Source organism: Centrocercus urophasianus, unplaced genomic scaffold, assembly GCF_019232065.1.
Source record: "Centrocercus urophasianus isolate 14NV4802_14NV808 unplaced genomic scaffold, USGS_Curo_1.0 seq_19, whole genome shotgun sequence".
Classification (NCBI taxonomy): Eukaryota; Metazoa; Chordata; class Aves; order Galliformes; family Phasianidae; genus Centrocercus; species Centrocercus urophasianus.
In genome coordinates this window covers 20,850,164-20,874,157 of record NW_024884744.1, presented here as the reverse complement: position 1 = coordinate 20,874,157, position 23,994 = coordinate 20,850,164, and the positions used below count along the sequence as shown (strand labels likewise).

Genomic DNA, 23,994 nt, shown 5'->3' with positions numbered 1-23,994 from the left:
TAAAATCCAAATGCTACATGAATTCAGGTCTGCAACTAAGCTGCAAATAAAACTGAAGATTCCTGAAACTTCTTCAAAAACACGATCCTTAAATCAGAAAGTGCAAAATGCTCTTTTACAACTACTTAAGCAAATACAAAATACTATGGAGAAAAGAAGTATGTATTACTTTCTGCTATGTTGCACGTGCTACTTTACAGGGCGTGTATTGAGTAACTTCTTGGTGAATAAGCTCAGAAAGGTGCTTGCCATAATCCTCTGCGTGCCCTCAAAACTAACCTTCACTGTCCTTGCCTCCTACTGCTCTCCAAAAACATTTCACCTATTTTCTATGTGGAGCTCAGAAGTGACTGTCAGAAATTTAAGCTATTTCTCTAAATAGCAAATTCTTAAGAACTAAGAACCGTGCTGTAGATCCTACACAGTTACATGCTCTTAAACTCACACATTATTCCTTTCAATAAATCTGCTTGTCCAACACTTTAAGGAAATAATACTGACACCAATACATACCCCAAATAATTTCTTCAGCAAAATGCTTTACTAAATTAGAGGGGAAAAAAAAATCAGATAAATTTTACTTGTTTTTATTCCTGTATCCCCCTCCACATTTTATTCATTTGAAACACTTGCTCAGTCAGCAGTCTATTCCAGAACACATCCATATCAAAACACAAGACAGCATAAATGGTCAATAAACATTAAACACAGAATAACTGGGCAACTAACTTAAGTCTAATACTGCTACTGAGAAACTGGGAGGCAATGTTCCATATGGAATAAAGCCACTCAGCTTGCAAATAGGAGCTTATCTTGAAAGTGAACCAGAGCCCATTTCTCAAACTATAATTTAGGCTCTTGAGTGTAAAAAAAAAAAAAAAAAAAAAATCAAGATCCAAAGATAACTTCATATAATCACACGAAAAATATTCTAAGTGTCTTCATAAACAGCTATCAAAGATCAGTTAGATCCCACAGGATTTTTAAAGTGAGTTTTATCAAGTATTAAAGTTAGAGATGAACTACGTTGAGGAAACTCACTTGCTTCCTGCGGGCCAGTTCTTCTTCTTCCCGTCGTTTCCTCTCATCTTCCTGCTGCCTCCTAAGTAGTTCTTCTTGTTGCCTCCGAAGCTCCTCCTGCCTTTTCCTCTCTTCTTCCTCTCGTTTGGCCCTCATTTCCACTTCTCTCCTCTCTTGCTCTAGCTACAATTCACATAAGACTACACTCAGATGCAGGTAGCATATTCCTACACCAATTTCTAGGGCTGATCTGTTGAGATTACAGTAACAACACAGCAGATGAAGCCTCTGACAGATGCTCTTCCTTAAATGCAAGGTTACCTGACCTGGCTACTTAGTGGAGTCAAATTCCTACAATACTGTCTAGTACAATTTCTGACAATTTTGGTTCTGTATCAAACCATTTTCACCGTTAGCTCCTTAAAATAACTCCTGGCTTCAGAAGCTACTAGAGAGCTGCATTGCAGCCATCATAAAATAATCTACTTCTGAAAAATAACAGAATTGTTCAGATTCAAACTTAGTCCTATTCACCCACACAAATTAACTATTCCCCAAACCAATTCTGGTTAAAATATGGCAGGATTAAGAGAAAGACTAAGTGTTCTTTCCTGTGATTTGTCATGATTGCTCATGCTGAACCCACTTTAAAACAAAAACAGCTAGCAAAGTGTTTGGGTTTTTTGCTCCTTTGTTTTATGACAACTGTAAAAATTCAACCACTACTTTAGAGGCCAGTAGTACCTCTGCAGTAGTCACTTACAAACAGTAGTCCACAAGGATTTCATCACAGGTTTCTATAATGCATTTGATCATTGTGGGGTTTTCAGTGAAAATCTCAAGAATTGAACATAACAGCATGAAGTTTAAAGAACTAGAAGTCTTCCACGGACTCAAGAAACACAACTTGTTAAATACCAAGCAGTTTCTGACCTTTGCAGCTTTAGCCTTCTCAAGCTGCTGAAGTTGTTCTAGAGCTGGTCCCTGAGCTGCAGTATCGATGGGGAGATCCCAGACACTGCTTCCTTCCCAGACTGGACAGTAAAAAAAAAAAAACCACAAACATTTACAAACAAAAATAAGCACATCAATAAGGAACAAGTGGAACGCAAAAATCTTATGCATGCCATTATATTTTATGAATTAAAACCTTAATACATGAGTTTTAATCAGTAGAGGGCTACACTATCTTCTTGTAGAACAAGGTTTACTCTACCAGCAAGGCTGGGTTTCCTATAAATTCTACTAAAGAACCAGCTGCTACAGCTCCTCCCATCAGAGGGAAACACCTTTACAACATAACAATCAATCCCTTCTAACCAAGGCTTCACATAACCCATAGGAAGAACCATCATACTCTTTACAGCTCTCAAACTGTAATGCGAAGCAGCCTGAACCAGGTCCAAAATACCAATGCAGAAATAACTTCCCTTAGTGTAAAAGAGGGAGCAATCATATCAGAGATGCTGCCTTTTAATTGGTGAGCTTTTCCTCAGTGGACTTGACACACACTAAGCATCTTACCTGTAGGTTGTGAAGCTGACTGAAGTTCCCATATTGAGCCAGTGTCCGGCACTGACACAGACCTTGTAACGGGTGGCATCATGTTCTGCTCTGATATCCTGAAATGTCAACAGAAAAGTCAACATTGCTTACAGGGAGAGGAGTGCTCTGAACACACATGAGGTTCAGTAACTTGTAGCATACCCCTTTCCTTCCACACCATGTTTAAAACAAAAATAATGATGCAGCAAGAAGTACTTTGCTGCAGAGCTCTTGCTCATCTCAGCCATGCTGCCAAGTCAAGGACTACAACAGCTACTGCTACAGCTTTGCTTCTGCTGTGCATAGGCTAGCCTGAGTAACAGCCATCATCCAGTACTGACTGCAGAATTCAGTTAGCAAAGCCATGCTGTTATCAGCAAAACAGATTTGACAAGGATCTGATTTTAACCACCAGATTTTTCTCCTCATTTCTAAACATAATACGAAGGTAAAAGCTATATGAAGTTGCACTCCACATCCTTCAACTGTCTCATATTGATTCCAACTTTAAAGCACACAATGCTTAAATGTGAGCAAACTGGGCTACTGACAAGATTATAATCTTTGTACATGAATTCAGAATATAAGATGAATGGAATCCAGTTCAAACCTAGGCCAACTCACCTTATTTTCAGAGCCTGGAACTGTTGCAAGAGAATAGCAAGCTGCTGCTGCTGCTGGGATGAGAGGGCTGCCTTTTGCTGCTGAGCCAGAACCTGTGCATATTGTTGTCTACAAAAGAGAAGCAGAGAATCTCTGGTATTTGTTCACTTGCTTATCTATTTAACACGTTGCAGAAGCTGTGGACATTCTCTGTGACTAATGCCTACTGACCTATCTAACATACATGCTAATTACTTGAGAAAAAACAGAGTGGAAGCCTAAGACAGTATCAAAATACAAGAACACAACAACCTGATACACATGCACAGAATCTGATTTCTTTTCACCTTCTCCTGCCTGAGCTGATTGCCAGTGTCCAACACTTTGTTTCTAGGGCATGCAGCCCTACTTTCCCCTCCCTACAAAGTACAGGCTGCACATGTGTTAATCTGGCTTTGAAGACTGCCCACCCACACGAATCAGCCCCTTCCCTACTACCTGAAGGTACTCCCTAGTACACAGCCAGGTTTCTTGTCCTATCAAATCATTAGCAGACAATCAGTATCTGAAAATAATAATTACGTCAGGAGCCCTTTAACTAGGGCTCAAGTGGCCCAATCACTTTCTTTTCTCCAATTTCCTACAAAACAAATTGGAACTGGCCAGAAATGAATTGCAGCCGACAACTTTGGCAAAAAAGAGATAAGGTAACTGCTGGAGAAGTGCAGGTTATGCTGATCTTCAAAGAAGTTGAACAGACAAAATAAGTTTACAGCTTTCTCCATTTCCAGTTCAAAAGACAGAAAGCTTCTCCTGTCTCCAACACATCAAAACTGCATTACAAGTCTAGCTGGGATTCAGTTAGACCTTTAATGGCTACCTATGGTAGCAGGCCCCATCGACGTAGCTATGAAACACAACACTCCATGCCTTTGGCAGCCACTCTCTGCTCTAATCCCGTAGACTACGAGGCCTCTGTTATATGTAGAAGCAGGCCATTGCTGCTGGAGGTGAAGCACTACCATCCCCACTGCCCAAGGAAACAATAACAAGGACAATTAAAAATGCAGAGCAGAGCACAGCCACTGGAACACCGCTGGGACTGGCAGCCTTACTGTATCAGAAGGTGCTGATATTGGAGGTGCTGCATTTGGATCAGGGCCAACTCTTGCTGTCTAGTCAGACGCTCTTGGTCCAGCTCGCCCTGTGTTTAGGAATTAAACATTATTCTAACATGCAGCAACAGTAACATAATACAAATGCAAGCTATAGAAATGATTGTCCTGCACAGAAGCGTTAAAAAAAATAGAAAAACACAAAGATCAATACTCAGAGAACAGTACAGTGAATGTGAAACACACTGCACTTATGTATCACAGAACAACAGGACTAAGCCTTATGGTCAGAGCTGTGGCAAAACCGTCATACTGAAACTGTCTTTTCTCATCTCAAAAAGGTATTTTAACACAGTGTTCAACTTCAGTGCTCAGAATACCTGCATTTATAAGACAGTATTTGATATGTACATAAATTTCCATTTGTTACAGGAATATCTGAATACAGCACCCATCTCATAATTACCAGATGTGGAAGTGGCGCTGGACCTGAGGTGAAGGGAACCCTGCCCCACATTTTCATGATGTCACCAAGTGGCTGGAAAGTCTCATCACAAGCTCTCTTAACCAACAGCGACATAGTGAAATATCCAGCCTGGAACCATTCTGCCATCTCCTGATTACTGAAAGGACCTGAAATGATACCAACCAACACACATAGGGAAAAGGAGAAGGAAATTCAAGTTGAGCTTACTGGAAACAAAAGACCACAGGTGCCTGTTAAAGTAACACATCAGGGGTTTCTGTCCTTCTCATTCACTTGTCTGGATTGACAACTAATATACTTCAACACTCTAGCTTTGAACATATCTGAATCTCTACAATGACTCTGATGCTCCTCCAAATAGATGTGAGAAGTGCATGATGGCTTTCACCATGCAAGGGAGGCAGATGCCAGCTCTGAGACAAAAGCTGAGCAGTCCCAGTGCTGTAGAGCTCAATCTGGCTAATGAATATTCTGTCTTCTAGTGAAGATGACCTCTTCAAGGCTCAGCACTGAGTTGACAGCTTAAATTTCCAGTCCAGATCTCAGCAGCCTCTGCTACAGCTAAGATCATAAGCGCCATGTCCCTCACAGTGCACAGATAATTAAGCTACCTTAGCCAGTTTCAACCTTTGCCCTCAATTTGGAGGAATTCATACATTTTAAACAAGTCTCGCTTTTTGAATTTAGCAAATGAGCAGAACCACCTCTGGTTGCAAGATAAAGCTTTTAAAGATGATGAAAACAATTTCTCCCTTCTGTCTTAAAAACTTACAATTCCACTTCCTTTTCTTAAGACTTCACTCCCTGCAAAGGAGTGAAACCTCACACTAATTCAACACATCCAACTGGAGATGAAGCCAGTTTAAGAAAAACAGACTCTTTAGCAGAGTAAGAACAACAGATGAGCGGTGCAAAAACATTTTCTGAAAAGCACAAATATTTGTTAACTCTAGCATTCTCCATATGAAGCATCTTCCAAAGATAATTCCTCCTTTCTTCCTAGAGAATATGAAGTCACAAGCAGAATCCCAAGAGAAAGTTGTGCGTGCATTCAATTCTGGAGGTCATATTCAAGGAAGCACTCGATCCAACAAGAAGCTGTTAGACAACCAGTCAGCAATGAACACCCAGCAGCAACTAACAGTTTGAAGCACACTGAGCAAATCAAAACAACTTGAACACTTACAATTTTTTTCCTTCAGCCCTTAAGGTTAAAGGCATGTAATATGTACAAGCAAGAGACCGGCGCGGAGCCACGTATACACCTGCAAATCCTATAGAGTTCACAGCTGAGGAAGCCAATGATACTCAACATTGAAATGTTACTATGTAGTGAAATACAGCAAGTAAGCAACTTACTCTTTGACTGCATTTTTGAAAGGAACTTCAGTAGCTGCTAAAGCAGAGCCCCAAGACCAGAAGTACTTTCTGAAAGCAAGCATGCAAGTATCTACAGGGAATGCCGGTTCCAAATGTAATTGCAAAACACTTGATGACTTAAGTGATAACCACAAGCATGAAACAGTTGGTATTATAGAAACTCAATGCGCTGGCTGCAAGTACTATTAAAATTGAGACTGTGTAGAGGACTGGTTTGGGAACATTTTTATTCTGCTCTAGAGAAAAAAAGTCTCCTTTGAGTACTCAAGGTCTTTAGGCTGAGACTGGGAAAGTGATTTCAGTGATTTTTCAAGAAGCTACTGAATGGTCGCATTTCTTTGTTTTCCTTATCTGGAAACTGGAATAACTGCTGACATGGAGAAAAACTAGTTTGAGTCTAACCCCAATTTAAGAAACATGGAGTAACGGCAAACTTTAGCCATAAGAAAATATAGACCTGTACACTGAATTTGCTGATAGGGGCAGCGATGGGTAGAAGGACTGATTTTTAAAATCAACTTCAGTAACAGTAAATTCCTTCTGCCACTTTTGGAAAAACAAAAGCATCGGATTTTGCTGGTGGTAAGTTTGTGATGAAGTCTTTAGCAGTTCTGTGAAACAAAAGAGGAACTGTAAAGGGCACAGACCTACCCTGAATTTCTCCCTGGGGATCTTTGTAGTACCACTTCTGCATGGCTTCATGGAACGATGGCATAGAAGAACCTTTTGCTCTGTGCTCTTGAATTTTCGCTGCTAGTCTTTCATCATCAACAGCACTGTCTTGTAGATAGGCCACCATTTTCTCCGCTTGCTGCAGAAGACATCAGAATCATCAAAAAATACAGGTGTTAGTTGTTTGCTGACTGTGCTACATATAACAAACTTACTGCTTAATGCTCAAGAGTGGAACTAGAGGCAACTCAAGAATCTCTGAGCTCAGCTTAGCTTTTGTCAGAAACATGAATAAATATGGTTTGCGTTCTTAAGTGAAGCTTAGAACTACTTATTGAGGTCCCACACTTCATGTGTGGGACCTCACTACCAACATGATGAGGAATAAAATGAGAGCTATCATATAAGATAGAGTCTACATCCAGTAGTCACTAAACTTCTGTAAAGTATGCAGGTTTTTTTTAAACAAACATATTGAGCACTCTGCTTTGTGGTTTCTCAGTGCAAATGGTACAGTGACTTGATAGCAGACAGCAGCATTGGGATTGTGGCTCTGTTACACTTTCCTCAATAAAGTACTAGCACACTCAAATTATTCTCTAAGGTAATGGAGGGAAGAAATGTACTGTCAGAACATACCAGGGACTGTAAACTTTTAGCTGCATTTTTCCTTTTACGAGCTTCAAGTGTTTCTTCTTGCATTCTACATTTCTGCACTCTCACGATCGTTAACAACAAAGGAATTTGAATATTTTACCTGCTCTAGGTGTTTGAGGCCCTCTTCATCATCTGGGTCAGTGGGAACATTGCCCATGCCTGGAGCAGCTGTTACAGGTGTCTGAACTGGCCGTAGGGCAGGATTTGAATTGGAAACAGGAGGAGAAAGATGAGCAGGAGAAGCTGTGTCTGCAGGTATCTGTGGCAAAGGTTGAGCAGCAGAAGCCAAATCTAAAGAAAAGTGTTAAGACCAGCTCAGTATCTTTAACATAAATGAAAACAATTTCTTGAAACTTACTGTAGAAAACATTCAACAGCCCAAAGATTTCACCAAAGTATGTTCAGATTTTCCAGTACACAACTGCACACTGGTACTCTTTATGGCACAGGCACCCAACCACAAACTTGCAGGAACAAGCAGTTTAGTTCTCACAGTACACAGGTCAACATCTGATTCCCTGACTACATACACTTGTCCACACAGATCTACTTGAGCACAACAAGGCACACAGGCAATTTGCTCCTAACTGCACTGGCACGGGAAGTCCAGTATACTGCAAGCATTCAGAGCTGCATTTCCACTGATCTTATTTCTGTTTATAGACAGTTGCCAAGTTCTAGGCTGTCATCACCATAACCCAATCTTTAAAGAGGACTTCTAGGATCACAATGGGTACTGGAAGTTTAATGAATTGATTGAGTTTATTACCTTCCCCTCTGTTGGACAATTTGGCTGGCGGTGCATTCTCTGTTCGACTTTCTTTATCTTCTGTTTTTTCTGTTCTTTCTGGGACAGGCTCCTCTTTCCTTTCAAAAAGGCTTGTCTGCAGCGAGTCTTGCAGCTGGGATTTTGGTGGGCTCTCTGACCTGGTAGCCGGTGAAGACGTTTGGACTGCTTCTTCTGCTGCTTCTGTAACATTGCACGATTCTACTTAACTGAATTAACTGAAATTCTAAACTGTAGCATACAACAGATGCTTACCTGACACTATTCTATCTGTTTTCTCCCCCTCCTTCTTGGTAGCCTTTTCATGATCTTTGGCATCTTCACTGTGGCTCCCTTCAGAGTCAGATCTTTCCTCCCCTTCGTCCACAGGTCGGAAGTCCATCTCCTGTTCCTCAGGAATTGGCTCCTTCTGCACCTTCTATACAGGTGGATTATGAATGCTTGCTTACTTGACATAACAGGACATTTGTCAAAAACACATAAAAGGCAAGAGACAGCTTTTCACCTTTAAGGAGAGAAACGCTCCAGAAGAGTCGAACGTCCCCATTTCTTCTTCCGCATCCTCTAAGCACCACTCAGGCAGGCTGTCCCTGTCATCCTCCATGCTGCCGCTCCCGCAGCGCACTCGCCGATAGCCCCGTTCGTCGTCTCGCTCCCGGAAATCAAACTCAAATCTCCGCCGTCGTTCCATGTGCTCTCGCCAGCCTGTAGAACGAGGGCCATTAGGGTGGGTGGGAAAGCAACTTTACAAGACACATCGGAGGGGAGTAGCTTGCTTGGATGACTGACAGAAATTCAGAAAGCCGCTACGGGGCACAATCCATCTACAAAGCAGCACTGTGAAGGACAACTGGAAGAAAAGGACCATCTTACCAACGAGGAGACTTGGGTGCATTTTTGTTTGTATATTCCCACCTTATCAACTGTGTTATGCGCATAAAAGACCACAAAGCTAAGAAAGGTAGCTAAAACATGCCAGAGAACCAAAATAAGACACACCAACAATACCAGGCACTGATTGAATTCAGTCTCCTTCTACCAGCCATCACTGACTTAGAAATATTTCAGATCTTACGTTCTTTTAGACAGCCATCTGCAGAAGTCACATCCTGAACTAACCACCTTCTGTCCTCACAGAGGCTTGGGCACATTCACAAAAAGCAGATGACTGAGTTTCTTTGAAGGAACTAAGCCTCTTGAATGGTAATTTTTAGTAATTGGACTTCAAATGATAACTTGTAACTGAAAAGGAAAGCCTTCCAAATTCAAGTACAGCTTTCATTTTTCTAACATATTCAGAAGACATCTTCATTTAGCCAAATTTAACAAAATCTTCTGACTGCAATTGTGGTAACCATGTAAACTGGAAAGAACCTTCAGCCAAGGAAAACAAAGTGGGAGCAGAAAGACTTAAACACCTTTCAAAGCTTGCCATCCAATAGAAGCTATCTTTACCAGAAAGTAAAAATGAACCATCTCAGCTGTTAGTGTTTTTAAATGGTGGTTTGTGATCGTTTGTAGAGGAAAATAACCTGTCACAAGATTTGTTCAATCACTGGAAATCAGAGTTTGTGACATGATTACCAAAAAAAGCTTTACATTAAACCTCCAAAATACTAACGAGACACCTTTGTCTCACAAGTACAGGAGATGTAAAACAACGGCCTTCTACAATTATTGTGAATTTTAACACATTTTAATAAAGAGAACATGAAAGACCTCTGCAGCAAAGATGTCTGCAAATTCTTCAGCTATATAGCTTTAACTAGTTATGTCCTGGAAATAACTAGTATTTTCATATGCAAAATTAAAATCCATGTTCTGAGGCAGAGTGCTTAATGTCTTTAAGGAAAGAAAGAACAGTAAGCTTGCACTAGTTCTATCTTTGCTTTCTGAGCATCTCTTGAGCCCATTACAGCAGCTTCCTGCTCATCAATAACTTCCCAAAAGACATATAAGATGCAGGCTCACTGAAGATGCACTGCTGGAGTGAGCATTCCAGAGAGCTCAACTAGTTACCATTTCAAGCACTGCCTTCAGAAAAAAGAAAACTTGCAGGTCCACCTTGAGAAAATCCCATCAGAAAGAGCAGCAACCAGAAAAAAGGGCTTTATATGAAATTACAGACTAAGGATTCCTTAAAATGCTTCTTGGAAAAAAAAAAAAAGATCTTACAGCTGATCAAGGAAAACCAAAAATCCTAGAGAAATTTGAGGCAACAGATGACGTGTATTCCCTAAGGATTACATAACAAAACCCCACATATCCAAACACTGCACTCTTCAGTTTCAAGATCACAAGCAGTTTATATCATCTGATAAAAATTTGCCCTGAAAAAATCAAGGGTATAAACACAAGAACTGCAACAACAAAGAACAAAGGAGGGGCATTTTAGGTTGGCAGTCATCAAATCACTGTAAATCATTAAATAACGATAAATTCTAAAGCTATGGTCACAAACCTCCTACAGACAGTAAATCCAGTCTAGCAGCCCTCTTTCAGATCTGCGATAAGAGCAGTGCCACGTTTCCCCAGAACAACCAGCAGAGCAGCTTTCCAAGCATGGAAAACAACAACAGCTCCTGTCAGACTCCTCATCCTAGCGCTACACAGCCATAGAGAAAAACCCAAATTCTATAAGCTCACGCTGGAAAAGCCTGGTAATAGAATCCAGGCTGTTTCCATGTTGCACAAACATTCAAGTTCACATCCTTTTGTATCAGGCAGCAGAGACAGTTGGGCTTGTCTATCTTCATAATCTGGATGGACTTGCTTCTCTTTACTGCCAATATTCAGAAGAGTCCTCACACAAAATCAGGTGTAAGAAGAGAGCTGTTTAAACAGCACAGACAAATAATAGCTTTCTTAAGTATGTCAAGGCATTTAACTTTAGGTACAATTAAGCTACAGAATCTAAAAAAAATTAAGCTTAAGGACACAACTGCACTGAAGCAGCCTTAGTCCATCCTCTTGACCCTTTGTGCCTAACAAAAAAGCATTAACTACAAAGATTTAGGTCAGCCATCCTGCAGTAAACACAGCTGAAAGAGCAGAAGGAATTCAAAAGCTGGAAAAACAGCGGTCTGTGAGAATCTAAGGGTTCTCTGCTTAACAAGAAAATATGATAAACTCAGTCATGACAATCAGTGCTCCTCTAAACTGTTCTCATCCCAAAGTATGACAAAAATAATCACAGAGCACACAATCCAGTAGAATATGAAGAGCCAAGTCACAGGAAGGTCCAGCTAAGCAAATGGCAATAATTCTCCACAAAGAAGTGTCTATTTCTGACAAGCTGCATGACCAGCACTACTACCTAACAGCAGGGTAAGTACAGAGAAGCAGTTTAAGCCATGCCAAATTGAATTGAACTCACTGTTGAATGCAAGGGTGCAATTAAAACCGTGTTGATGTTCCTGCAGCTGCTACTAAAAAGAAAACTCAAATACAACTCTGATAGAAACTAGAAGACTAGTATAATACAGCTGTCTTCTCAGTCTCCTGTCTCAAAACGGGCAACTTCTCTGCAGATTCTCAGAATTTCTACCACTGGCTTGTTATTACACCTCTTAAAACTTAAAATTACAAATTAATTGCCTACTATAGCAAAAATACAAGTGGTAATATTCCCTAAGGGAAATAAGACCAATCCTCAAAACTTTCCTCAGAACATCTTCCAAAAAAAGAGTTCAAAACATGAATGAACTTCTGAACTTCAAAGTCTCTGCACCACCCTTCAAGCTAAAGCATGCAGGCTTGCACTCTCAAAATACTCCACTCCTGTATATCACGCTGCATCTGACCATCATGAGGTACTATCTTAGCTGGCCTGATGTTATCTGAACTATGCAACAAAGCAGTAGTGTCTGATGAACAATTGTGACCAAACACTGGGAAAAAGAAAATTACTTCCTTCAAAATTTGCCCTTTAGCCATGATCTAAATAGAAAGCATCTGATAGTAAATTCACCCTTGGGCTCTCTGCTTTATTTTAGTACAAACTAACATTTGTTTGAGGGCAGGGTATTACGTGGCTGTGAACAGGGTTAGGAACAGAATGAACAACTGCTTGCATCACAGTACTGAAAGTCTTTTGGGGTGTTTGTAACAGTGATAACCTCATTGCAGGAGCAAATGTGACTTTAAAATGATTTAAAAAAAAATAGAAATCAATTGTTCACCTCAGTCACAGAAGTGTCCCATTGGTTTCCTTTGGTTTCTCTACAAAGGTGAAACAGCAGAGGAGCCACAGATCTCTCTTGGTTCCCCAGATGCCTTGCATAACCAGAAGAATCATTATGGAACTTGATTCCAAAAGGAAGGCTGGCTACCAGCTACTTCTTTTCCAAGTAGCAGAGAAAAAGCCCAGTTCCAGCCACAGCCCTGCTTTGCATTTTTCCTGCAACTCTAGCAACTCAGTGCTGGAAGTCAAGCAAACCCACAAGAGGGAGAGTAACACCAAACAGATACTTGAAATTTAGCACGAGATGGGACGCCTTGTAACTAACCACAGATGGATAGAGCCATTTATTTTGAGATCTTTCAAGGATGCCTCTCAGCACTGCAAGCATCTTTTGAAAACCAGACTGAGATCAATAACCAGAATGGTTTAGTATGCCCCCTCCCTTTCCTCTACTTTCTCCAGGCCCCCATTTACCCTCTGCCCCTTTCCCCATAGCCATGGCTGCATTTTTCTCAGGACCTCCTCTCACCTGGGCTGTGAGGACGCCACCTCTCACCATCCCTGCGTGACCCAGCCAGTCGCCAGCCTCCATCATCATCCTCCCCGTTCTGCTCCTCCCTGAAGATGCGCCAGTTCTCGCTCTCAGAGCGTATAAACTCATGCTTCCTCCCTGTTGCTGCTGTCCCACCTTCTTCAAAGTTTGGTCTCACTGCAAGAAAAACAAAACAAAAAAACCCACAGGTAACTAAACACACCAGAAACAGGACTCCAGTCTTCAGGTACCTAGAAACACAAGGACTGTAATCTTGTTCTGCTAGAGAGAAGAATGTATCACAAGAAGTGGTAGGAACTTAACAGAGGAATGGAAGGGAACACAGGGCAGACATTTAGGAAACCCTTCCACATCCTTAGGTACCTTGGGATGGAAAAACCAAACAAGGACTGGGGAAAGGTGCACATATAAGAAAATATTCAAAAGAAAAAGAATACAAGAAATTTTAACACAGATTGGAAAAACAGAGAAAAAGATGACATTATGGGATATAAAGTAACCTGTAAGTTAAGAAGCCAGAGTGTGCAGAGAGAAAAAATAAACCACTATATCACAAAAAGCCTCATTTTAAAATGGAGACAAAAACGTAAATCTGATACACATTTGATTTAAATCAGATATTTGCTACTTCCATATTAAAAAGACAAGCTGCATTTAATCCTACAAGATGTACAGCAAATCCTCGCAAAATACTAGGAAGGACTGAAGACGTAAATCACAGAATCACAGAATCACCCGGGTTGGAAGGGACCTCAAGGATCATGTAGTTCCAACCCCCCTGCCCAGCAGGGCCACCAAACACACACATTCAGATCAGGTTGCCCAGGACCCCATCCAACCTGGCCTTAAACACATCCAAGGACGGGGCATCCACAACCTCCCTGGGCAGCCCGTTCCAGGGCCTAACCACTCTCCTTGTAAAGAACTTCCCCCTAACATCCAACGTAAATCTTCCCTCCTTCAACTTGGATCCATTTCCCCTAGTCCTGCTGTTGTCAGCCCTTTTGAAGAGTTTACTCCCCTCGTGGGTGTAGGTTCCCTTCAGGTATTGATAGGCTGCAATGAGGTCACCCCGCAGCCTTCTCTTCTCCAGGCTGAACAAGCCCAACTCCCTCAGCCTGTCCTCATAGGGGAGGTGCTCCAGCCCCCTGATCATCTTAGTCGCCCTCCTCTGGACCCTTTCCAAAATCTCAATGTCAAGTAGGGTTAAAGACCAAATAAGAAAAACAGAGTGTTAGTATTACCCTTTGAAGCCATCTTCTGGAGAGTTGAGGTGAGTATAATACTGAGTTAGAAGCAACTATGCTCAAGAATAAGGAACAATCTATCAGAAATTTGGGGTGGCCTTATTTCTTAACTTATACCACGTTATATTTGAAATAAAACAAAGTTCCCAGGTACTCAACGAAGAACAATGCTGTCACAAAAGGATTACACGTATGTTTTCACAAAAAGCATGTGCACTGTGTGCAGGAACTCAGGCCAGACATGCTGCTGTAACTGCTGACTCATTCCACCAAGGATCCACCACTGCTGAAATAAATGGCAGCACTACCTTCAGGACTTCTGGGTTGTATTCCAAAATCCAGAAATGTAAGTGATAGTGCAGTAAAGATTGTCTAACACACCTGCACATGACTGCAGTGAGACTCCTCAGGTCATTTTGATGACAATTTTAAGGACTTTGTTTAGGAAGGATTTGCAAGTTGTTTTCCCACTTTTTCCCATTCACTGCATTATATGTGCAATGGGGAGTGCAGAGCACCCAAAATACTGCAGCTTATGAAGTCTCCATTTAGAACAGCTAGGAAATGCTTCCTACTTGGGGACACTGAACTCTAAAAGCAGAAACCAAAGCACTGCCTTTGGAGCTTGTATATTGCTTGAAAATAACCCGTGCCACTTCTGTTCCACCTCGTAACACAGACTGCGTTTTTCTTTTTCCAGATCAAAATCTTCCACAGTAAGTTGTGTTAGGGAAGGACCATACTGGAAGGGTATATGCTACTAAAACCAGTATATGAACTACAACCAGAGAACAACATACAAGCAAGATGTTTGCAGGTTCCTGTGCTCCAAGTTCACATGAAACACTTTCCCAGCTGTCAGTAAAACGAGTTTCTAGAGTCATTTTCAAGACCACACAGCCTTGACCTAGCAAGTATATAGGAGGATCAGAAAACACCTTCATGCTTAAGACTCAGGAGTTCTTCCACCCTGACAGCCACACAGCAACCTCAGAAAGGCAACTCAAACACTTCTCTTGTTTCCATATCTACAAAAAGGCCAAAGCACACTATCAGCACTGACAGGCAGCCTAAGCCATGGGAAGCCCAATACAACCCAGATACACATTTACTTCATTAAGACAAGCACCTGACTAAAGAAAACTCCTATGTGCTTGCTGTACTTTGAGAACAAAGTTTCTAAAACAGTATATTTTGGAAAATAATCATCCAGTAGAAAACTAGTAAATACAACAACAGAGCCAAATACAACACACTAAGACCACTGATAGTCTAACCCAGGAGAGAAGAAGTGCAATTCAACAGGCCAGATGAGTCCCAGACCAGAGGATAAAGAATATGGTCCTTCTCTGAACTTGTTCAAAACAAGCAAAATCCACTTTTTTTGCCTTTAATTCTGCAGCACACAACACAAGCTTGTTTTTTTCCCCCTCACTGAAAGTTACCAGTTACTCAGTTAGCTATTTTCAGCTTAAAAAGTTCTTATTAAAAAAATACATCTGTTCTTCTCAGAAGAATTCACAGCTATTATTTGACACTCATCGAACAACACCGCTCATTGGAGAAGTTACAAAGGTCCCATCAATTAAGAACAGAGATGTCATTTCCTTCCATTGTTACTAAGACTCAAGACAGCTCTAACACTAGCAAGCTCTTGCTGCTGCTTCTAGAACATACGGGGTTTAAAAAGAAAAGAAAGCTTCATAAATAATACTGTGAAGCCTCCTGTGGCAAGGAATGCCTGTATCACTGTTTAAGCTCAGTACCCTACAGGCACATCTGAGGCAATTCAGGCTGTGGCATTCACAGTGCTTACCACTGTTGGCTTTGGTCCCAAGAACGGAACTACTGAAGTCAGGTTGTGTATTCTATGTGTGCAGGAAACTGCATCCCCATGGCCCACCGTGGAATTAGTAACACACAGCTCCAACGAGGTGACAACTCACCAGGGTTTGCCACGACCAAAAAGGGAGATCCCATCTCTCTATAATTTAAAGTTCCACAATATTAAAAAAAAAAAAAGTAAGAAACAATAAGAGGCAGTGAAGTTTTACTGCATCTGAGGATGGAATCACGCATGACTGAGAAAAACTTCCAAACAAACCAGTACTTCAGCATGTCACAGCAGGAGCCTGACCTGATAACACACTTCTGTGGGAGCAAAGAAAAGGCAGTGTATCCTTTTCCTGGTACTGAAGCACCATAATAGCAAGTAATATCCAAGGACAGTAAGGCATGTTTCAAAACAGATCAGGCATGACATGATGCTGAACATTAGGCAGATCAATCAAGAAACTGACTTTTAACGGCGTCCCAGTACATCGACACTGCAATCAGCTCCCTTCAGCTGTCACGACCAGTTCACAGTCAGTGCTTGGCAATGCTTTAAGAAGGAAAAAATGAAAATGCAGTCTATGGTTTTGCCTTGGACTAATTGACTGGACTTCCTGAAGAGAAGGAGCAGGAAAAAAGGGCACTTCTGTTCAAGTCTGTCACAAAGCCAGCAACGGTGTTTACAGAAAACTTCAGATAGAGCCCAGCGGTATTCAGCCAAAAAAGCCTACAGCTGTGCAACATGGAGCTGAAGAGAGACTTAACTGCAAAGGGCAAGACTGGGATTCTGGGACATGGCTCCATGGCAACCTGTTCACGTAGAAAACTTAACCACTGCCACAGCAAACAGTGCTGCTCTCCACACTGCCCATCCACTTTCCTATGACATGCTCAGCACCTGGAGAAAATGAGCACAAATAGCAAGACTGACAGCAACACACCTGCTCTGAACAGGGGAAAAACCTACAGGGGTCCAAGTGCCTTCATTTGTTCTATTCTTTCTGCTGCAAACTACACATTTCCACACAAAAAGGACAAAAATCCTTCGCAAATGTTTTTAATGGCATTCAAATAACTTTGCCTACACAAGTAATCCTGCAGCTCATTTTACAGAAGAATGGATCAAGTGGCCCTAAGGTAACTTTTCCAAATAAATGCAACCTTCTCATCAGGACAGCATTTATCTACAGAACACACACAGCCAGAGTCAGCAATGGAAACCCAAAGTTCTGGTGATATTTTCTATCTCTACATTTTCTCCCCTTTCCTAAATTCTCAATCCCAATTGCCACTCTTAAACATGCTATTAAACATCACTATGTTCTTCACTAAACCTACAGCAACCCCCCAGCATAAGTGAGTCACAAAGTGCAGATATACAGAAGAGTTTAATTCCATAAGACACACCTGGAAATCACAGTGTAGCCACTTCATCTGCTGTACAAGTCATTCATCCAAATCAGACTAGAAAACATGTCACAGGACACTATAAGCTTTCCACAGTGTAAAATACATTCTGTAAGAAAGCCTGCTTTAGGAAAAAAACACTCCTGCCACACCACTGATGGAAAAAAGGCCTTCTTCAGAGGAGACTTGGCTTCACTGGAGTACATAGGGAAGAGCCGAGAGCAAGTCACATCACCAACCCCACAGGCTTACCAAAATGGCAGCACTACATGACTTGCCCTGGCTCTGAAGGTCACCATGCCTACCACCATTTTAAGTGTTGTGCCTGAACATGTATTAAAATCGTTCTGTACTAATGAAGCAAAGAATTAACGTTTTGCAATTTAGCGTTGGGGGAATGTTAAAGAAAAAAATGAGGGAGGATTTTGTTCCCTAAGCATGAAAGTCTACATTAATAATTTTCCCAGCAGGCCCTCAGTAGTTATAGTGCAAACAACCACAGCCTTTGTTTTGCAGATCCTCTTACATATGACGTTCAATGAAAGCCCTCAGATCAGCAGCTCATGAAGGGGGGAAAAAAGTGAGAAATACAACTGCATTACAAAGTTCAGTTCAGAGTACAGAGTTCAGCTCAGTAGTGCAGCACAATGGCTGCTCTGCACATTCTTTCAGACTGAAGATTTTCTTTACGAGAACTCTCCCAATTTGCTCTAATTTGTTAAACAAGAGAGGGAGAACATGCTTAAGTGAAAATGTTCTCACTTACAGCATGGAACCAGTTTCACTGTATCTCTAAAGGCAGCAACCTACCTAGTCTGCAGTGTTTCATTCCCTGGCTTTGGCAAAATCCTGTTACTAATTTCATGTTTTCACAAAGGAGCAATGTGGAGAAACAGCCAGCAGATTTACATCTTCTGATTAGAATTAAGCTACAGCTGAGCAGGGATCACAGGCTACACTACCAGCTGCTGCCCACACTTCTTAGCAGAGCCATCAGGAGGCCGGGACCTAATGAGGAGAAGCAGCAGCACTGGAGAAGCTGCAAGAAGACAAGATTCCCCTTTCTACCTCAACAAACAGGAGTTACACTTGATAGGAAGATAGTATCAGAGAACGATTTTTTTCTCAACAGCAATTTCATACCTTTTTACATTCAGTTTTTCCAGAGGAATTTTGGCCTTTTGAACTTGCAAGTCAAACTTTAAGTAAGATTAAACGAATCTAAATAAGAACCTTGATGACAGAGGGGAGGGGAAAACGCACCCCTTCCACAAGTAGGCATTTGAGGATTTCTCCTTGCCTGCTAAGGGTTTGTGTTGGGTAAAGGAAAATGCTCCTAACAAACCAGCATTCTTTTCCACTTGATCAGAGCTAACCAGCCCCCCTGCAGGCAAAGTGACCAATCGAATCAGCTTCACATGAAAACCAGCCCCCCTGCACTATAAATACAGCAACCAGACACACAAACCCATTTTTTTTTTTTTCCAATTCTTATTTTTTTGAAAAGGAGATCTCTACCAATCACTTGTGGGAAGTTCCCTGCCAGTGCTGGGACCAACACACAAGTGGTCCCTTCTCTAGAGCCCAGGCACACTCATTCTCCTGCATACAAGCAAATCCTTCAAAGACTGGTAAGTACCCTACGCAATTTCTCTTATTGTATGTTTAGCAATTATTCTGCATTCTGTAATGAAAGAAAATGAAGTCGTTTCTCGGGGCACAAAATTTCTGAAGCTCACCAAATTCAGTATCACCTTAAACAAAAGCTTCTGATTCTCTCTGCCGAAGAAGAAAAAGCTCTCAAATGACCTCAATCACAACAGCACACAGAGCAAAACCAAAGCCATTGTGCAGTGTTCTTGTAGAAAGCTTTCAAGATCAATACTTTGGGAAAGTCTCTGCAATGCTCTGCAAACAAGGGACCATCACAATTCTACCAGTGTAGCCAGGTGTTACACGCACAATACTAGCAGAAAGCCTTCCTCACCTCTTGTGTCACCAACCAACTCAGCATTTCACTTCAGTTCCACCAAAAATGCCAGCAACTAGCTCTATCTGTTCAGACCTGCTTTTAACAGTGGTAACTTATTGTCATGTCTTCAATCACTTCTAATCAATGCATTCTGATCTATTGCTTACGGACACGCTGCTTGTGAGCTAGTGCTACTGACTTAGCAATCCATTAATGAACATCAAGTGTCAACTGCCACATGCTAGAAAGCTATCAGTCATTCCAGACAAGCTTTTGGGAAGTTTGTATCACATAGAGCAGGACCGCTCTTCAAAAACACCAAAGTCTTCAAGAATCAAGTCTCTAAAAAGTCATTCTTCTGTGCTGTAATACTCTATTCCATTTCACCTTTTTTTTCTTCCCTTCTCTGAAGTCCACTCTGTAATAAACAGTCACTGAAGATCAAAAGTAAAGCTTTGGTATCCTATGTTTCGTGCTATTTGCTGTGAAAATTATGACTTGGCTTCAGAAGAAGTTTTCATCTTCACAGTATTTCTTTATATTTGTATCAAGTCTTGAAAACTGTTACCTTAATTCTGCAGACTGCTTGGAGAAAAAGTTCTATTCATCTAAATGAGTAATTACCTACAAAATCTAAAAGGACAAACATGCTCAAAATTCTAACTATCCTAGTCACAGCTGTAGCATAAGCTTTCAACTAAAGCAGTTACAGTACTGACTGAATTACCCACATTTAAGACCAGCCCTGGTGCAGATTATATGATCCAGAGAAGTCATCAACTCTGGAAAAAAGTTTGCTTCCTACGATTAATATCAAAGCATCAAGGAATTATCACCCCATGCAAAAACAGCAATATTGAGATTTTAATAGCATCAAAGCGACTTTAGAACAGAAAAAGATAAATCAGGAAAAAAGGTAATCTGAATGATTGCAGCTTACAGCACCAATATATTTAATTCTGAAGCGTAAAGTTACCTGAAGTCAGGTTCAGTAAAAAACGGGGCACGACCCATCACTTGGGTTCTAATTAATCCTCAAGTTCTGCTACAGCTGTAAGCAGAGTTTGCAGTACTCTCAGGAAATAGCAAGTCCTCTTTGACTGCCTCACTGTTGCAATGAAGTGGCACACTATAAACCACCTCAAATCCCTTCTGAGACCAACTGGAACAGATTCTAAGAGTGGAAGTCGGGCAGGTATGGCAGCACTGTAACATCTCTCTGGGACAAAGCTCCACAAAACAGTATTCAGGCTTCTAGAGGGGCTGCAGTTGCATTAACTTATCAAGTCAAAAGCTTGAGTGTCATTTTCAGTGCCTTCGACTGGGAAGACAAACAAAACCATGAAGACTGCAAATAAGTCCCCACAGATTAAAGGATGCCTTAAAGATGGAGGAAAGCACCACGGGGGTGCAGAGCACAATGCTGCTTGAAAGAGCTGTCACAACACAACAAAGCAAACATCTCAGTAACAAAGCAAGGTGTGGGAGGGCAGGTGTGTTGGATCGTGAATTTCAGAAACGCAATCACTATTCTAGAACTGTAAGCTCAAGTTTTTATTAGCAAGTTGGGTCAGTTTAGAACCTGCCCAACCACCAATAAAAGTCAAACTGCGGTGCTCACCCTACCTTGGCTTGTCTTACACAACTGTAAGAAACTCAGAATGAGGGACAAAGACAGTTAAGTAAGAGGTTTAAAAAAACCAAAAGAATCAAAGAGAGTTGGTGATAACCACTGAATTTTCAATAGACTGGAAACAGGAAGGATTAGAACCAGCAAATGGAAGTTACAGATTGGCCAGCAAGCAAAGAGAGGCTTAAGAAAATCTTAGCTGACAGCGCCTGTCTTTCTAGTCAGGGGTTATCAGCTGGCAGAAGAAACACCCCAAAGCTACATTTTCACATGCCAACAACCAGGAAAAACAAAACCAAACAAGAAGCATATCATAAAGGTTACAAGATGACATTAGAGAACCGTGGTCTAGGAACCATATCCATTCAGCACTGTTATCCAACAAAACAAAAGTCAAAGTTGCACATCTTCTCTAAAACTTACTCTGAAACTAGGATTGATGTGGGGATCTCAAGGACCACACTGCACAGCACCAGACTAGGTGGTCTAAAATGTACTTTACCATTTTATTAATTTATTACTAAGAGGGAGATTAAATTTAATTTTTTTACTACACTGGGCAAGGAAAGAAGTATATAGAAGACAATTATCTTCAAATTTGAAGTCACACTTACTCAAGTTGACTCTGCTTTTGAAAAATTCAGCAGCCTGAGCAAATTATTTCCCACTAGACAGTTCACTTTTTCACCTTCTATACTAAAGCAACTGCACTGCTCTTAAAGCTTATTTGCAGTTTCTTTGCCATCGTTCCCTGCCCAGGAAGTTTAGGCTTGGCCAAAGCTCCAATGCTATTGCTGCCACCTACTCAGGTAGGGAATGTTTTAAAACAGTGCTGGACAAGAAAGATCAGAAGCCTCTATCAAATGAGATGAACCACACAGGTATTTCCCTGCTGCGAGTCTCAAGGAACACCAAGAAAGGACCATTATGAAATGCACTGCTGGAGGTTAACGGAGGTTCTCTTTGCCAGCTACCCTTGAGATGTCTGTAATTCTTCTTCCACAGAATACATTCTAAACAACCTGATGATGAAGACCAACTGGATTTTTTCAGAGCTTTGCCTGAATATTAAGTGATTAACCATCACCCCAGACAGCTCCTTATCAAGGAAACTGAGACCCTACTACACTGACAGCATTCTGCTCTGGGTAATCGGCTGCTTAATACAGATGCAAGGAAGGTCTGAAACAGAGACAAAAAACATACGAACTATTTTTTCTTTTCCTTATTGTACCTATTAACACTAATGAAGATCATCACCAACCACTCAGTAGAGGATTCACATTTTCTCAGCAAGTTTTTCAGGCTCAAATAACTTTGAGACTGTAAAGCAGATGCTGCCCTCCAATAAACCATAAGAATTTACAAGCACATTTTTTTCCTTCAAGAACGCATGAGGTTACACCTAGAGACATGTTGTGCTGTAGGTGTTCTCTGTTCAAACAGAATCACAGAACTGCAGAGGTCAGGAGGAACTTCAGCCACATCTGGAGTACTGCATCCAATTCTGGGCTCCCCAGTTCAAGACAGACAGGAATTCCTACAGAGTCCAGCAGATCCCCACAGAGGTGATCAGCAGTCTGGAGTATCTCTCTTGTGAGGAAAGGCTGAGAGACCTGGGGCTGTCCAGTCTGAAGAACAGAAAACTGAGAGGGTATCTTATCAAGGCTTATAGGTATCTAATGGGCAAGAGTCAACTGGATGAGGTTAGGCTCTTCTCAGCCAGAACCACTCTAACGTGAGGCTAACAGCACTGGCACAGGCTGCCCAGGGAGGTGGTAAAGTCTCCTTCTCTGAAGATAATCAAAACCCAACCGTGCACTCATGAGAACTACTGGTTTACAGGATCAGAAATCACATGACATGAAAATTTTAAATTTTCATTTAAAATTTCATCAATTCATTCTGAAATTTATGATCATTAGATCCAGTGTGTTTCAATATAAAACTAAGGTGACTTTCTTTGTCACAGATGTAATCCAGCTCCTTTAACTGGAACATACACTTGTTTTACATGCTGAGATATTCAGAAAAAGGGAAAAAATTGATGAGAAACTGACAAAACTGATGAAACATATCAAGTATAATTATGGATTGCAGAATTTATGTATATTGGAAAATCCTCCTCCTACAGAAATACATCCTTCGCAGCTATTTGTAAACAGATCATACACACTGTTTTAAATTATGTTACATTAATTGTTCCAGGCAAACTTTAAATATCCAATTATTATCAAGTTTAGGATTTGGGTGGTCAGCATCTTCTGAAAGCCACTCAGCAATCTTCATGAGTTCATTGAGTTTTTAATGCTAAAAGTCTGACAAATGTCCATTTTGCTTCCCACACTCCCAATTCTACCCTCATCCCCTAATTTCCACACACTTGCTGTCCTATTTTCTTATTTGGTCCCTAATAAAAGCACACTGCTTAGGCAGCTAAACTACAAGTTATGTATCATCGTCTATTTCAAGTACTGCTTTCCTGCCCTCCTTCTATGCCATGCTTACATAAGTGAACTCAGATTCAGAAACAGCTCTGCCCTGAGTACTCTAATTCTGTTTAGCTAGTCAGAGTAGGTGCAGACAGCAGTCATTTCCTGAGCAAGAAAAGCCTGAAGGACATCTACTTTGGTAGAAATGAGGTAAACTACAGCACCCCCCTAAAATGCATAATCATGTACAAAAATAACACAGAGCAATATTGTTAACAGTATTCATAATAGTATAGGTGAAGTATTATACTCTGCTTTAGTTACAAAAATCAGACTAACAGTTACTAAACTGATACAAGACAATTATTTTTCAGATACACTGTGACAACCTCCCTCCCCTTCTTTGTGTTCTTCCCCCCCCCACAAATACTTAAAGCATATGATGAATATAAATTCACTAAAGTATAAATC

The 23,994-nt window shown here is 41.1% G+C and overlaps 1 protein-coding gene across 10 annotated transcripts in view; it reads right to left on the bottom strand.

Annotated features, from left to right (window-relative positions):
• The window catches only part of GIGYF2 (GRB10 interacting GYF protein 2), a 73,885-nt gene that overhangs the window by 14,296 nt on the left and 35,595 nt on the right, over positions 1-23,994 (bottom strand). For 8 of the 10 annotated variants that reach the window (XM_042820345.1, XM_042820354.1, XM_042820347.1 and 5 more), the window contains 12 exons: positions 12,979-13,158; positions 8,772-8,971; positions 8,522-8,684; positions 8,249-8,467; positions 7,580-7,770; positions 6,802-6,961; positions 4,750-4,916; positions 4,284-4,372; positions 3,190-3,297; positions 2,545-2,642; positions 1,954-2,054; positions 1,042-1,203 (listed from right to left, as the gene is read on the bottom strand). In XM_042820345.1, the coding sequence (XP_042676279.1) occupies positions 1,042-1,203; positions 1,954-2,054; positions 2,545-2,642; positions 3,190-3,297; positions 4,284-4,372; positions 4,750-4,916; positions 6,802-6,961; positions 7,580-7,770; positions 8,249-8,467; positions 8,522-8,684; positions 8,772-8,971; positions 12,979-13,158 (1,838 nt within the window). The remainder of the gene's footprint in view (positions 1-1,041; positions 1,204-1,953; positions 2,055-2,544; positions 2,643-3,189; positions 3,298-4,283; positions 4,373-4,749; positions 4,917-6,801; positions 6,962-7,579; positions 7,771-8,248; positions 8,468-8,521; positions 8,685-8,771; positions 8,972-12,978; positions 13,159-23,994) is intronic. The other 2 variants (XM_042820353.1, XM_042820355.1) reach the window with 1 other exon arrangement.